This window comes from Sminthopsis crassicaudata, chromosome 2 (genome assembly GCF_048593235.1).
Source record: "Sminthopsis crassicaudata isolate SCR6 chromosome 2, ASM4859323v1, whole genome shotgun sequence".
NCBI lineage: Eukaryota > Metazoa > Chordata > Mammalia > Dasyuromorphia > Dasyuridae > Sminthopsis > Sminthopsis crassicaudata.
In genome coordinates, this window is record NC_133618.1 from 37882475 (window position 1) to 37898351 (window position 15877).

Consider the following 15877-nt stretch of genomic DNA (forward strand, 5'->3'; position numbering starts at 1 on the left):
TTAATTTCAACATGATTTAGTTGAGCATTGGTCTTGGGTTCAAAAGAATCAGCTGAATTCAAGTCATTTTGTGAGCAGCTTTCCCAGATATAAAATTGGATAGTAATGCTTACACTTGCCTATTTCACATTATTAGGGGTGAAAAGTGTCTTGAACACCCTAAAAGCACTGAATAAATGGCTTAACTGGCCATTCTAATTATCTTTGTAATTTCTGATGTGCCTAAAATCATGAGATCACTGATTCTCCAAAGTATCTTCAGAAAGTGCCATTGTAGACTTCCAAGCTATCCTAGCTTGATTTGAATTGGATCTTTTCTCCATTTTTTTCTATTTTCAGTTCCATTGTTCCCATTCATTGGCAAAAATCATATGTGTTGTTGAAGGTCTTGTTCAGCTCAAACTCTACAGTATGCCCGAGAAGGCAAATAGGTAAAAGACGTTTAGCTGATGGTTTTATGATTCTAAGAAGGAAAGTGGGGAAAGATTATTGTCTAATTCTTTGCCTTCTCATTAGCTGGTTTATGTGGTAGAGTACTTGGAAAGGCTTGAAGTAGTTGTATTGAATGGAAGGGGATCTTTGTTCCAGGATTAAGGTGGTGGTAGAGAAAGGACACAGAGTAAGCCTCCCTACTCTATACATTATAGAGAGCTTTCTAGAACTCCACAGCTCCCATTTCCCTTGGTTTGGATCTCTATAAAGGATGAAGGTAGGTATGGATCCCCTCCAGCCATCAGTTGGGCAGCTCCTCAATGCCACAGTAGACAGTTTTATTGGAAGTGCTGTGTCCCCAAATATTGGAAAAACTTGTCACCGGTGACCAGCCTCTTAATGATGAACTTTATATTGCCATACCTGAGGGTGGGATGGGAAGAAGAAATACAAGTTAGACAGCAAATCAACAAAACCTGCAGGGACTGGTATAAGGAAACAAGTTTCCCACTCCATTCCATTCAATTTAGCAAACATTTATTGTTTTACTGTATTATGTACAAGGTTCTCATTGTGCCAAAACTACAAATAGCTCCTGCCCCAGGGGACCTTACATGCTATAAAAATCCTGACATGGGAAATGTATAGGGATCAACTAATAAGCCATTTTGACTGGAAAAAAATTGTGAAGGGTAGTAATATGAAATAGGACTAAAAAGGTAGATGAGAGTTATATTATGGAATATTTCAAATTGTAGGCCCAGAAGGAATTAATTTGCATTTTATCCCAGAGGTGATAGGAAGCCATTGAGGATTTGTAACTGTATTTTAGGGGTCTTAGTTCTGCAGTTTGGTGGGGAAAGGGTTGGAAAGCAGAGAGGCTGAAAGTAAGAGAACTAGTCAAAAGGTATTGATAGAGATAGGTAGAGATCAAGTCAAGCCAATTAAACAAGTATTTATTAAATATCAATGGCAGGCATTATACTAAATGCTAGAGATACCAGAAAAGGTAAAAGCATCTTTCAGTCTAAGGGGATGAGGGCCAATACCAGATATAAACACTACATACAGGTGTGAAACAGATGGGATAAGTTGCAGGTAATTTTTTTTTTTATTAAAGCTTTTTATTTTTCAAAACCTATGCATGGACAATTCTTTAACATTAGCTCTTGCAAAACCTTGTGTCCTCATTTTCCCTTCCTTCCCCCATGCCCTCCTCTAGATGGCCAGTAGTTCAATATATATTAAACATGGTAGAAATATGTTAAATCCAATATATGCATACATATTTATACAATTATTGTGTTGAACATGAAAAATAAAATCAAACTAGTTAAAAAAAAAGCAACAGCCCAATAAAATGCAACCAAACAAAAAAAGAATGAGAATGCTATGTTGTGAACCATATTCATTCAGTTCCCACGTTCTCTCTCTAGGTGTAAATGGCTCTCTTCATCACTGAACAATTGGAACTGGGTTTGAATCATCTCATTGTTGAAGAGAGCCATGTCCATCAGAATTGATCATTGTATAATCTTGTTGTTGCTGTGTATGATCTCCTGGTTCTGCTCATTTCACTCAGCATCAGTTCATGTAAGTCTCTCCAGGCCTCTCTAAAATTACCCTGCTGATCATTTCCTATAGAACAATAATATTCCATAACATTCATAGACCATAATTTATTCAGCCATTCTCCAATTGAAGGGCATCCACTCAATTTCCAGTTTGTCACTACAAAAAGGACTGCCACAAACATTTCTGCACATACAGATCCCTTTCCCTCCTTTAAGATCTCTTTGGGATATAAGCCCAGTAATAACACTGATGGGTCAAAGGGTATGCACAGTTTGTTAACTTTTGGGGCATAGTTCCAAACTGCTCTCCAGAATGGCTGGCTGCATTCACAATTCCACCAGCAATGCATCAATGTCCCAGTTTTCCCATATCCCCTCCAACATTCCTCATCTTTTTCCTGTCATCTTAGCCAATCTGAGAGGTGTGCAGAGGTATCTCAGAGTTGTCTTAACTTGTGTTTCTCTGATTAATAGTGATTTGGAGTACTTTTGGCAGGGATTGGCAGAGAGACCATCCTTCTTTCCTCCCCTACTCTTTCTCTCCCCCACCCGCCGGCCATGGCCAAGGGACAGGGGTGAGGTGACCAGGGTCTGCAGAGATGCGGCATCCGCTTGGAGATGGGGAGGGGCGGGGAGGAGACCGATACTGCTCCCCACAGTGACTCTCAGGGACCTAGACAGCGGATCCTAAGCGTGGAACGTCTCTGCCCTCTGTGGGGTGGGAAAAACCACCACGCACATCGGGGGCGCTTTGGCACGTGGGCCTTCGGAGCACGTGCGCCGCCTCCCTCCCCACCCCCAGATTCTGCCCCGCCCCGTCCGTACCTCCCTCTCTCGGCCTCTCTCCCTCCTCTCCGAGCCCGAGTGCTCGCCCCAGGCCCCGCCCCTTGCCTCCTCCCTCCCTCCTCCCTCCCTCCCTCTTCCCCGAGCGCCGACGCTAAGGTTGCTTCCGGCTTCCAGGGGGCGGGACCCGTCCCGGAAGTGGCTGCGAGGAGAGAGGATCCCCGAGCCGAGGAGAGTTGGTGGGGAAGGGGCCGGACGTGAAGGCGAAGGCGACATGGCCGTGAACCTCAGTAGGAATGGGCCGGCGCTGCAGGAGGCCTACCGGCAAGTGGTCACCGAGAAGTCCCCCACGGATTGGTGAGGGAGGGGCGCTGTGGGGAGGGGAAGGGGCTCCCACAGTCAGGGATGGGGGGAGGAAGAGGAGAACAGGAGAGGGGGAGGGGGCCCGAGGAGGAAGGGGATGAGGTGCGAGAAGAGGAAGGGGCTCGAGAGGGGAGGGGAAGGGGTTCGAGTGAAGGCTGAGAGAGTGGGGGAGGGAGCGGTTGCAGCGTGGGGGTGGGGGTCCTGAGGGGTAAGGGAGAAGGGCGTGGAGGAAGAGGCGAGATGGGATCTCCCCGGGGAAGGCTTGGGGGTTTTGGAGCCGGGAATTTGGGAGGTGGGGCATGAAGGCGGGCTGCGGGGAGGGGCCCCCTCCCCGGGGTGCTGGGGCTCGGGAGAAGTCGAGGTCGTTTTGGGGAAGGGCCCTTTGCGGCTGCTGTTTGTGGGTGTCTCGGGCAGCGTCTCACCCTTCTCTCTCCCCTCCGCTCCCCTCTCGTTCCCTCCTCCGGCTGCTGCTGGTGCGGTGGCTGTCCTGGGGGGTGGGGGTGGGGGGGCTCCTGCTTCTGAGCCTGAGGCACTTCCCCCTTTATCTTCCTTCTGCTAACTAATCTCTGTGAGGTGGGGGTGGGGACCAGCAGTCCCAGACCACGCTGTGCTGACCGTCCGGCTGTGCCCGTGGGGAGGGGGCTGCGGCTCGTAGAGGCCGGAAGGAGGCCTGCGCCCGTCCCCTGCAGCTGAGCTATCTCAGGCCCCCGCCCTCACTGCGACTTGGCGTGTGGGAACCATCCAAAAGACGTGAGAGTTTTGAGGGAAACTGAGGTCTTCTCGTTCGGTGTGTCCACAACCATCTCTCGTCACCTCCCGGGACTTCCCTCTGGAATTTAAGGTCTTTCTTCGAGCTCTGCCCCCGGGCCTGGAAGCCCGTGTCCCTGCCTCTTCTAGAACGTGGGAGGCTGGAAAGGCCGCTTGTGCCCAGAAGGCCTTGTCTGTTCTATAGAACTAGGTGGAAACCAGCGCTGGCTTCTCTGGGAGGGTGAACGAGAAAGGGCTGAGCCCTTCCCTGCTGTTTTACCGAGAAAAAGGAGTGCAGGTTTTTTCTGTTCTAGACCCGGAGCAGAGAAACAATGTTGCCAAGCCCCGGGACGATTTCCTCAGTGAGATACAGTGTATCCTCTATGTTGCTTCTGTGATAGTGACTTGTGGGACTTCGGAGTCTGAGAAGCCGGCCCAGCTCACACAAAGCTGGCATTTTCTTGCACTTGGGTCGTCCTTGTGACTGGGGACGGGCAGAGAAGTTTCTTAGATGCTCGGTCCTGGCATCTTGCTCTTCTGTGGCCATTTGTAGCTGTCTAGTCACCTGCCACTTGCTGCCTAGATGGTTTGTTTCCGTTGTGTTTCCTATCATTGGTAAGAAGCTGCAGAGGACTTTAAGGAGGACTGCCTTGGTGAGAGGGCTAGTAATGGGGTCTTGGTAACTGACTCACCAATAAGAAAATGACCTTGGAAAGGACACTGGGCTCAGCCAGATGCCCTGGGGTCAGATCCCACCTGCTGCTCCCCTAGCTCTTAAGTCATTCAGCCTCCCGGTTTCCTTTCTGTGAAATGAGATTGGACTATAGGATGGCTTCTCAGCTCTGATATTGTCATTCTGGCTCCAGTAGATCTATGTCGTTAAATTTTTTTAGATACCTACTATGTGTCAGGTACTGTGCACTGGGGATACTTTTTAAAAAATAGTTCCTGCTCTTAGGGAGCCCACAATTTAATGGGGTAAGGCAACACAAAAGGAATATTGGGGGGTGGGGGTGGAATCAGGGCAGTCTCAAAATAATGCAGCCAAGTGAGAAATGAGGTGCTTGAGCTGCTCTCTCCTAAAATGGAGGTTGGAGTTGGTGGCCCCACCTTCCATTCTGAAATGCAGATAGTTGTGATGAGGTGCCATATGAAGGCTGATGACATCTTGTTAGGATGGTGAGGTGATTGGGGCTTGGGTAATGCAACCGGATGAAAAATGAGAAATGTTGCTTGTTTGTAAGAATTTGCAACCTCTGTAAGGTTTGCAGAGATTCACAAATATTTTCTCATTTGATCTTCGAAACTAGGCTGTGATATAGGTGCTATAAAATTCTTCCCATTTTGTAAATGAGCAAAGAGCTTTTTGAGAAAGTGTTTTTGCATAGTCACACAGCCAGTAAGTGTGAGAGAGGATTTGAACTTGTGTCTTCGTATCTCTAAGTTTAAGACTGCCATACAATCTGTCATATTTGGGCTGGGTGTTTTGGGGTTTTTTTGTCTTTTTTGTAACCTCTGGACTTAGTCCAGTGCTTATCATGTGGGACCAAAGTGGAAGTAGGAGGACTTGGAAGGAACATAGTCTCTTTATTTGGAAAATAATTTCATAAATTGCAGCACAGGTAAATGTTCAGGCTGAGTTGTTTTAAAGGTTCATCTTGTATTGCCCACAGCCTCTAAGCTTGTAGTTTTGTTGCTATGACACTCATTTCTTTAGTCATTATCTCCCGCTCATCTAAATCTTGTGGTTGATGGTTTCCTATTAATTCTGAATTTCTTTTGTGCATATCAGACTACATAGTGCTGGGTTGCTTAGCTCAGAGAATACATTTTGAACCCTGAGAAGAACTTTTTCTCACTTAACTTCCTGAGTAAGTCCAGGTTACTTAGGCTGGAGCCTAAGAAGATGTATGTCCCAGAAAACTAATATAGTTATTGGCTATGGTAGTTAAAAATGAGCCTGGGCACTCTACTCCTCCAACTCTCCATTTCTATCTTGCCTTAGGTATCTGGCAAAGACCCACTTTGAAATCATGTATTGAAGAGGAGGATAGGAGGTGGGCAGTGGGAAACTGCAAAATTTTACTTGGAGACACACAGGTCAAACTTAAAAAATGCTGCTGTTGTTAAGTTTCAGTCATGTCTGATTACCGTGACCCCATTTAGGTTTTTTTGGCGGCAAAGATACTGGACTGGTTTTGCCATTTCCTTCTCTAGTTCATTTTATAGATGAGGAAACTGAGGCAAGCAAGGTGAAGTGATTTGTCCAGGGTCACACAGCAAGTAAGTGACAACCAGGTGGTGCAGTAGATAGATATAGGCCAGAAGTGAGGAAGATCTGCAGAAAAGATCTCAGGGAAGGCTGGAGTATCTTTGTTAAGAAAAACCCCAAAATGGATTCACAAAGAGTCACACACAACCGAACAGTAACAAGGAAGGAAATTTTGCAATTCGCTTTAGTGATCTTGCTTTGTCTTCAGTTCCTTGTCACTTCTCTGCTAGTGATACAGAAATGATAGTGTCAATTCTCATATCCTCTCTCTGCAGATGACTCCTGGTCCTCATCTTTTTCCTGAGCTCCAGTCCTGGTTCTTGGGCATAATGGCCACCTAACTATGTGTCTCTTAGACACCTGAAATTGTGTGTCCAAAAAAGAACTCCTTTTTAAAAATCCCTTTCCTAGATTCCCAGTTTCTATTGAGAGTACCACCACCTTTCCAGTCACCCAGCTTTGAAACATTGAAGTCATCCCTCCCCACCCCCATATCTAGTCATTTAACAAGGCATATAAAATCAACCTTCACCACTCTCTTCCTTTCTCTCTACCCACAGTCATGCTCTTTACCTTTTACTTAAGTGTTCTACGGTAAGTAGTCTTCTAGCCTTCAGTCTCTCCCTCTCCTCTCCTTCTCCCCCTCTCCTTCTCCCCCTCTCTTCCTTCCCCTCTTTCTCCTTTATTCTCTTCCTTCCTCCCCTCTTCCCCCCTCTTCCTTTCTCTTCCTCAGTCAGTAAGCTTCAGTGACTCTGTGGCTGGGGGGGAGGGAGGGAGATGTAAAATGGCATTTAAAGCCCTCTCCTACCTTTCTAGATTTATTACACATCACTTCCCCTCATGCTAGCTGTTTTATATTACATCTCTTCATGTCCTTGTGCAGACTCCCCCCTTTCCCCCCATCTTACACACACACTGATGTAGGAGGGACATTGCATCTGTTGCTTGCACATTCTATCATGAAAGCTGTTGCATTATGGAACTTATTCCAACACCCACTTATGTCAATCATCGTTCATTAAATGCCTACTATGTGCTGTGGTCTGTGCTGAGCACTGGGGACACAGAAGCAAAAGATAGCCCCTACCCTCAAGAAGCTCAAATAAGCAAAAAAAAAAAGAAAAAGAAAAAAAGCCTGGAAGGCAGGCACCAAAATGAGTTGGGAAAGTCTTCCCCTGGAAGGTGGGAGATAGGAGGGATGGACAATCAGAAGGCCAGTGTCGTAAGATCACTGGGGGTATATAGCAAAGGGGAGGTAGGAGGGATCTTGGTTATGAAAGACTTTGATGCTGGGGGCACCCGGGATGATATCATCAGACCCGTGCTTTAGGGAAATTCCTTTTGTGGCTAAATGGAGGATGGATGGAAATGATTGGGGGGGAGACTGTAAGTAGGCAGATCCCTCCAGCAGCTAGTACAGTAGTCCAGGCATGAGGTGAGGAGGGTCTGCACCTGGGGGGTGGCAGAGTCAGAGGAGAGGAGGGGTCCTCTTTTCCCCCCCTAATAACAGGATTTACAGGTGAGCATCACCATGCCTACCTTTTCCCTTTATCTTTGTTTTTTTAATAGTAGCTTTTTATTTCAAAGATAGCTTTCAACATTCACCCTTGCAAAACCTTGATTCTAAAGTTTTCTCCCACTCTTCCCCCCCACCCTTTCCCCTAGACAGCAAGTAATCCAATATATGTTAAATATGTGCATATGTTAAATATGTGATAATGAGTTTTTTGAACAGCTTGAGTCTAAGATATCTATTGGACATTCAGTCAAGATGTCTGAAAGGCAATTGTGCTTGTAAGATTGGAGGTCCACAGAGAGAGTGGGGCAGGATAGATGGATTTGAGAATCATAGCATAGAGAGATTGATTATATTCATGAGAACTAGTGAGATCTCCAAGTGAAGAAGGAGAAGAGAGCCCAGGACAGAACTATGAGGGACCCCTGTGGTTACAAGGATGTGATCAGGAAAAGGATCCTGCAAAAGTAGGAGAGGTAAGAGAGGTAGGACGAAAACCAGAAGAAAACCCTAGAAAAAAGAGACTATCGGGGAGGTGTGTCAGAGGTCAGGCAAGAGAAGAACTGAAAAAAGGCCATCAAAATCTGGATTCTAAAGGGTTAAGAAGAGAGTGAGAGGAAAGTGGAGGCTCCTTGCAGGGAAGATGGGGAATAAGGAGGAGGGAAGAATCAAGGGTCGGGGAGATGGCAAATTTGTCAGCCAGAGGGAAGGGGCCAACAGAGAAGGAGAAGTTGGAAAGAGTGAAAATGACAGAGGGGCAGTCTCTGAGAGGTGGAATGGGCTTACTTGGACAGGTTCAAGAGGTTAGTCTTAATAAGGAGTAAGATCATCTCCTGGGAGAAGAGAAGGCAGAGGGTACCCAGGACCTGGGTAAGGGTGGGGAGAGCAAGCTCACAGCAAGTGGCCCTGGTTATGCTGCACGATATGAGACATATTTGGAGAGGGAAGCCAGGGAGCTTTGGAATAATGCTTCAGAGAGAGGGATGGCAAGGCTAAATAGGATTGCCAGGCATCAATGAGGGCCTAGGGAATGACAAATGTGTAATGGGCCTCGGCAGTGACTTTCCCTAACTTTGTTCAACAGCGACTTTGTAGGAGCAAAGGCAGGGGAGGGTAGGAGTTATCCAAGCATGGGGCCTGGTTACCCAGGCCAGGGGTTCACAGAGACAAAGGCAGGGTGGAGTTGAATCCTTCACCAGGGGCCGAGATGGGCAGAAGAGCAAAGCTGTGACTTGTGTGAGAATGTCAAGTGGAGAGTGGCCCACTTCCCAGAGGAGGCTGGAGCCCAACATGGAAGGCAGGGCATCATCCCTGCTTTGCTACCACTCTTCCCTCTGAAGCCCGGAGATTAGGGAGGAAAGAACTCAGCAGGATGGGGAAGACAGAGTTGCTCCTCTTCTTCCCCAGGAGACAGCAGTAGGATATAGGAGGCCTGAGATCAGAGGGAAGGTTGGGAGACCAGGTGGGCAGCAGGCAGTGGGGGTTGGGTTAGCACAGATTGAAGTGGCTCCAGCAGGAGAAAAGAGGTGTCTTTCAGTCTTCTTCCCTGAGTCTGGAGATGAGGGGGCTCAGTAGGAAGTGGAAGTCTGCTCCATCATCTCCCTGCTCAGGCTCCTGGTTCTCTTCCTCTCCCGTTTCTGGCGCATCAGATGTGCCCTGAAGTGCAAGCGTCTCTGTGGCAGCATCAGGGTCTGCTTTGGCTGTTCTGTAACTCTCCCCATCTTTTTCAGGTGATTTCTGTCTTTGACATCAGTCTGGGACAAAATCCCATATACCTAATACTTGCTTCCATCAGCCTTTTGGGTAATTTCACCTGAAAAACCTGTTTGCACTTCGAGATGGTTTGCCAACAAAATTTGCCTAAAATAGGACTTCTCAACTTAGCTCTTAGTTCCTGCTTTCGACTTCCCTAATTCTGCTGCAGTTATGACACTATTAACCCACGTTGAAGTCTCGGAGGCATCTTTGACTTATCTCTTGCTTTTCTTTTGTAGCCAATCGTAAAAGACTTAGTGATGATTCCTTTGTGCTACCACCCAAGTAGGAAAGGCTGGGTATTGTAATGGCAGAGCTCTTGACAGGGAAGCAGGTGATACTTGGGTTTGAATCATGCCTCTGACATTAACTGTGTGAACATGGGAAAATTACAAAACCTTTGAGTTTGTTTCCTCATTTGAAAAATGGGAACTCTGCTCATAGTGCCTCTTTCCCAGGCCTGGGAAGAGGATCAGTGGTGAAGTAAAGGGGTGTAACAGAGCTACATGCTGTCTGCCCAGGTTATTCTGATAAGCCTTCTGATTGCCTTCCCCATAATATTCCTGCAGGTTGCTACCAGACCCATCTTGTTAAAGTGCTGATTTTACTGGGCCATCCTCCTGTCTCAGAACCTTCCATAGCATTCAGAGTTTGGCCTTCAACCTCCCTCTCTTCCCCTCCCCTCCCCCCATTGTCTCTTCAGCTCCCTGGGCAGGAGCTGGGTGGGCCCTGCTTCTTCCTCTCTTACCACTCCTGAATTACCCGATACCCCTGGACAAGGCCTTGACTGTCTTGCCCCTCCTTCCCTCTATTTTCCTCCCATTGTGTTTTTGTTCCCTCCTGATTCCAGCTCATAGGCTTTCCCTTTCCATTTAAATCCTATTCCTGCTATAGAACCCAGGCAATTGTCTGTCCTCTGGACTTTCCCAGATCCCTTCAGTTCACTGTGGCGTGGCCACTGATTGTCTGGATCATTCCTTTGCAAAACTGATCTGTATTCATTTGTATTAAGTTTGTGTGTTCTCTCTCCCCAAGCAGATCAGAAGGCACACATATTATTCTTACGTAGAAATAGTTTGTGACTTGGAACCAGAAGTAATTTAGCTGAAATGGAGGTCTTACAGGATTAATGGGAGGTAGCTTTGAAGGGGGGGGGGGGGGCGGAGATGTTGTAGTGAGTTACTTAGCTTCCTCTCAGAAAGCAGGCTGATAGACTGGGCACTGAGCTGAAGCCTTTCTCTCAGTGGCCTCGAGGGCCCAGCCTTACTGGAATAAGTGCTGCATAGTCAGACCTTTTGTTTTCACAGACAGGAGCAGTCTTTTAGCCTTCTGGGAGGAGTGGAAACATTCAACCAGACCAACTGTAACCAAAGCCCTGAGTCAGTGATGATGTCGGTGATAAATTGGGTGGAACGATTTGAAATAAGGACAGCCTCTTCCCCAATTCATTTGGGCCATTCTTCTTTATTCCCCACCTATGTTTCTGAAAGTCCTTTGAATTGTTTCATTCCTTCTTGGCTGTTTGCTCATTAACTTGATCCAGTGCATCCTGTCAGGGTTTGCTTTCCCTCCTTCATCCTTTTCATTTCTCCATTATCTCTGCTTGGTCCTCCCCACATGGCCCTGAGTGAAGCCAGTGTGTCAGGCTAGGCAGAGCCTTTTAGAAACAACAGGATTTTATCTTCAGCTTAATTTTTTTTTTATTCAGGATTAGATGTACACACTCCACAGACTAAGAAACTATTCTACCATATTTGGAATTCCAAGTGAGTTTTTATTCCTAGGTGATAAACTATGAGTTCTACATGGAATTTTACCTCTTGTTTACTGTATGAACAGATCTTTTTCTAATCTAGAAATTCTTAATCTTAGGCCTACTGACTACTACAAAGTCCATGTTTAGATTTCATGAAGGAGTTTATTTGTGAATTAATTTTTAAACATATTTCGATGACTATTTCATGTAATAGATTTCCTTTGCAATCTTGTATGCTCTATTTTGTGCATTTAAAAGATTGTTCTGAAAAGGAGATTAATGTATTTTACCAGACTGTCCACAGGATCTGTAAGGCCAATGAAGGTTAAAATCCCCAGTTGAATGTTACAGTAGTGCACAGACCTGCCTGTCTGGGCTGGTTTAAAGCTGGCTAGTGTGACTGCCATATTTGCTGTGGGAATTTTCACTCAACTTGTTTTTTTGTACAGAAAGAAAGTGGGGGGGATTGTCCTATTTTGTTAGCTTGCTCTCGATGGAGTGAATATCTCACAATTAATATGACTTTTCCCAAGAAGCTTTGCCTTTATTTATAAGCCTATGTGTTGTAGACATTGGTGGTACATTCCCTATAAGTAAATACCGATCTTGTTGAAGAGGAAAATGAAAAGAATAAGACTCTATTTTTATGTGAGGGAATTAAAGCATTTCTGAAGACAATAACTTGTCCAAGATTAATAAGAATGACCTGGGATGCAATGGCCAGGGAAGAAGTCTGAAAGAGCAAAAGAGCACATAAGAATTTGGGGTCTCCTCCCAACCTAGAGAGCTCCCCGAGGCCTAGGTAGGCAGACAGAGCAGGTGTCAGGTTTGTGGCCCTTTCTCCCCCTTGATATTTTCAGTTTTGCTCACTTTGCTTTGGGGTAGATGTATGAGGGCAGCTCTCTTTTGCCTTTTAGCTTCATCAGCAGCCTTTGTCCCTGATTCTGGTCTCTTTAATAAACAGTAATGATCCTTCTCCTCTGACTTTTCTATTTCCTTGATTGTGAATTCTTTTGAATAACTGAGGGAGTTGTCTACAGAATTGTAGTGACTTCTATTGAAAAGTCATAGCATCCTTATTTATTATTATTTATTTATTTATTTATTTATTTAGTTGGTTGGTTGGTTGGTTGGTTGGTGGTGGTTTTTAAGAACCATTGTATCCTGGTGTTGGAGAAGCAGATGGGTATAATGGAAAGAGGACTGAGTTTGACCACCTGAACCCTGGGATCAGCTCTTTTCTGCCATTTCCAGCTGCGTAGCCCATCTCTCTCAGCTTTAGTTTTTGTATTTTTGACATGGGGATGATGGTGCTTTGTACCCCTGCCCTTGAAGGACAGAATTTTGTAAAATGTTTACACAGATTGAGCTATTATCATTTATAAGACTTCTAGTTATTGTGGACTTCTGTAGCACTGCGGGGTGAGGGGTGTACTGTGACACTTGACTGCATAATCTACTTGTGCTTTCTTTCAGGGCCTTGTTTACTTATGAAGGCAACAGCAATGATATCCGTGTGGCCGGCACTGGAGGTGAGCCTACATGTGATGGGAAAGTGAGTGAAAAGTGACTTTTTGTTGTGGACATGAGGACAAGGGGGAAAGGATGGCTCTTCACAGTCTGAAAGAGAGATGCTGCTCTGCATTTATGGATGCTCCATTTTGGGAATTCTTCCTCGAGAGTAAAATGGTGAAATGTCAGATTATTGTCAAATTGCAGGGTAGACAGGACATTTTGTTTTTTCTTTGCTCTTCTTTTCCCTTTTTTCCTTGTTTGTTCTTTCAGCTGTTTGTTAAACTTTTTCTCTTTGGTCTGTTTGCTGGGAGGGATCTTGGTAGAGCACAGGCACCTATCCCCAACATAGTCAGAGTCATTCTGCCACCACCTCTTGCTTCCAACTTGGATTTTGTTCCTCACCTGACCAAATGCAGGGAAGTTGATATCTCAGCTTCCCTGCTAACCACCTGGCCCTAACACATTCATTTGAGGTCATACACATTCATTTGAGGTCATATAAGGGTTTTTATTGCTTGTAGCAACAGGAAATAAGGGCACTTGTACCCTTTCCATAGCCTTGTTCTTTCTCACACTGTTTAAAAGAAGACCATGATACATAGAGTGGTAAACACACATAAGAGTGCAGGAGAATCCTCAGCATTTCAGCGGAATGAATGTACAGTCTATCACGACTTCTGTGTATTCACTTAAGAGTATCTGGGTTTGTAGGGAGACCCAGAAGGACGAGGAGATGTTGTTCATCAAAGTATGCATGGAAGTGGTGATTGAGGCCATCTAGGCTTTCCTCCATTGACTGCTTAGAACGAGCACAGGGGAGCTGCCAAGGACCAATGTCTAGCACATAGTAGTTACTTAATAAACGTTTCTTGAGTTATCTTGGTGATTGCTTTGCCAAGAAAAGTTGGCTAAGAACAACTTGGAAAAGTCGGGGATATCCCTCCATTCATGTCATGATTATTTGTGTATCCCAAATGTGTTAGCCTGGGGCACCTGATTGTGTGAGCCTGAGCAGTGACACGTCAGAAAATGTCATCCTCTGTTTCTTAACTGTTACCCTGCTGCATAAAGCATCTGGTGCTGTAACTACTCTCAGTCTGATAAAGAGGAGACCTTGAAGGCCTTCGTCAAAGCCTACTTTTCTGGGAGCACCCACTCCAGCAAGATAACACCTTTTATAGTTTGGGAAAAACAACTAAATTAAATCCTCCAAATACCCTTTATGGGGGTAAGAGGATGTTGGAGAATTTGAAACATCCCTCCTTTTAACTCTTCTGGGTCACACCTAGTGTCCATACTGCTCAACCAACCACTTAATTATGTACTGTCTTGCTGTATGTATCATGTGCCATGCACATACGTATACAGAAGGGCATTGGTAACAACCTTGGGCATATCAAGGGCAGTGTAGGCCAGTCTGGAACTGCTTCCAGTGATGACATAGACATAGAGCACTCAAGCTGAAAATGTTTGCTTTGTGTTTTTTTTTCCCAACAGAATTCTTTCCCCTCCCCTTCTCCAATCTCTTTTCTTTCAACAAGGATGGAAAACTCATGAATGCAGATTTTTTTGTCCTGTTTTTCTTTGTGTTGTTGTTCCTCCTAGGGACGTGGCCTACACTTCAGTCCTCTCTTAAGGGCAAGAAAGCAGAGTTTGAGAATGGGAACTTAATCTCCCCTAGATCATAGGAGCTAGAGCTGGGAAGGACTTTGGAGGGGTTTATTTTTTGCAGATGAGAAAACTGAGGCCCAAGAGTGATTTCCCCAAGATTACTTAATATAATAAGTGACAGAACTGAGCTTTAGGATGTTGGGGTGAAGATATTTTAACTAAATCCTGATGTTCTTTCTGCTTGGACCTAATCTTTTCAACCCCACACCAAGGGTTAACACTTAACTTCCTTAGTCTCTTAGGGAGACAGAGGGTAGGAAATAGGGGTGGGAACAGAAGCCAGTTTTGTCCATTGCTGTAACAAGAGAGGTTAAAGCCCCCTTTTCTGATTGTGATGGGATTCTCTTTTTATCATTATCTTGGTTTTATAATAGCTACATTTCTCAATACGTTACCTGCTTGAGTCATCCCTAATAACAAAGAATTTAAAAAAAAGGAAAAATTGCTTAACCAAGCTAACCATTCCATTGAAAAATTCTGATGCAAGTAGCATCCCACAACTCTCTGCCTCCATCTCTTCTTGGAGCAAAAGATCACAAAGCCTCTGCTGTATTCTGCCTCCTCCCTTCCCCCCCCCCCAAGTATTTTGAAACATTGTTTAAGACTTGTTGGATGAGTGGAAGTACAAGCCATACTAATATTGGAGCCTGATTGCATGTTTTCTTTCATGATGAGATTTCTCATTGCTTTTTGAAACACATAGTTTTTTTCCATTGTATTTAAAAGAGTGTTAGCTGTTCCAATCCAAAGCTCTTCCTGAATTGTGGTGATCTTCTTTAGCCCCCCCAACCCCCCCCCTTTTTTTTTTGTGCTGAGGCATTTGAGGTTAAGTGACTTGCCCAAGGTCACACAGCTAGGAAGTGCTAAGTGTCTGAGTTCACATTTGAACTCAGGTCCTCCTGACTTATAGGCTGCATCACCTTGCTGCCCTCCCTTTTTCTTTGCCTACCCTAAAGTCTGTCTCATGTTAGTTGTGTGTGTTCTAGTTGGGTTGGTTAGCTGCTGGATACTCTGGAAATTCCATAGAGGTATTAACTTTAGATAAGGAGTAATCCAGCAAAGTACTTTTTGTTTACATATGCTTAGTAATAAAAATGGGAAAACAGAAAGAATGATTAACCACTTCTCTGTAAATAGCTACTATAAGAATCTGGCATTCACAGAGAACCTTTAACATCTTATAAAATCCCCTCTACTACGATGTTTTCTCTCAGAGAAGCAGATTCCTGGGCTCTCAGATCTAGAGCCCTGTAACCTAGGGATTAAAACCTGAGATCTCACTTTTGGCCCACAGCTTCTTCAGAAGGTCTTCAGTGACAACCAAAGGGAGAATTAGGAAATTTGGAAACATATTTTGGACAATTGTGTCTTGTAAAGGGTTATAATTGCCACCCTGAAAATATTCAGGGGCCTTTAGGAAATGGCCAAGTTGGGATGATGACTCCTTGAGTAAGAGGGAGTGATCTCTTAAGGTTTTGAGCAAGAGTAAGAAC

General features: G+C 45.1%; 1 protein-coding gene and 1 long non-coding RNA gene across 3 annotated transcripts in view; one reads left to right on the plus strand and one right to left on the minus strand.

The window, feature by feature from the left end:
• Positions 1-4038, minus strand: LOC141554197 (uncharacterized). Its single transcript, XR_012485797.1, has 2 exons — positions 3575-4038; positions 1-855 (listed from the first exon to the last, which is right to left on the minus strand). It is a non-coding gene; the product is annotated as an uncharacterized LOC141554197 (long non-coding RNA).
• Positions 2963-15877, plus strand: part of DBNL (drebrin like) — a 26463-nt gene continuing 13548 nt past the window's right edge. The window contains exons 1-2 of one of the 2 annotated variants that reach the window (XM_074285843.1): positions 2963-3146; positions 12675-12730. In XM_074285843.1, the coding sequence (XP_074141944.1) occupies positions 3064-3146; positions 12675-12730 (139 nt within the window). In that variant the 5' untranslated portion in view covers positions 2963-3063. The remainder of the gene's footprint in view (positions 3147-12674; positions 12731-15877) is intronic. The other variant, XM_074285842.1, reaches the window with a different exon arrangement.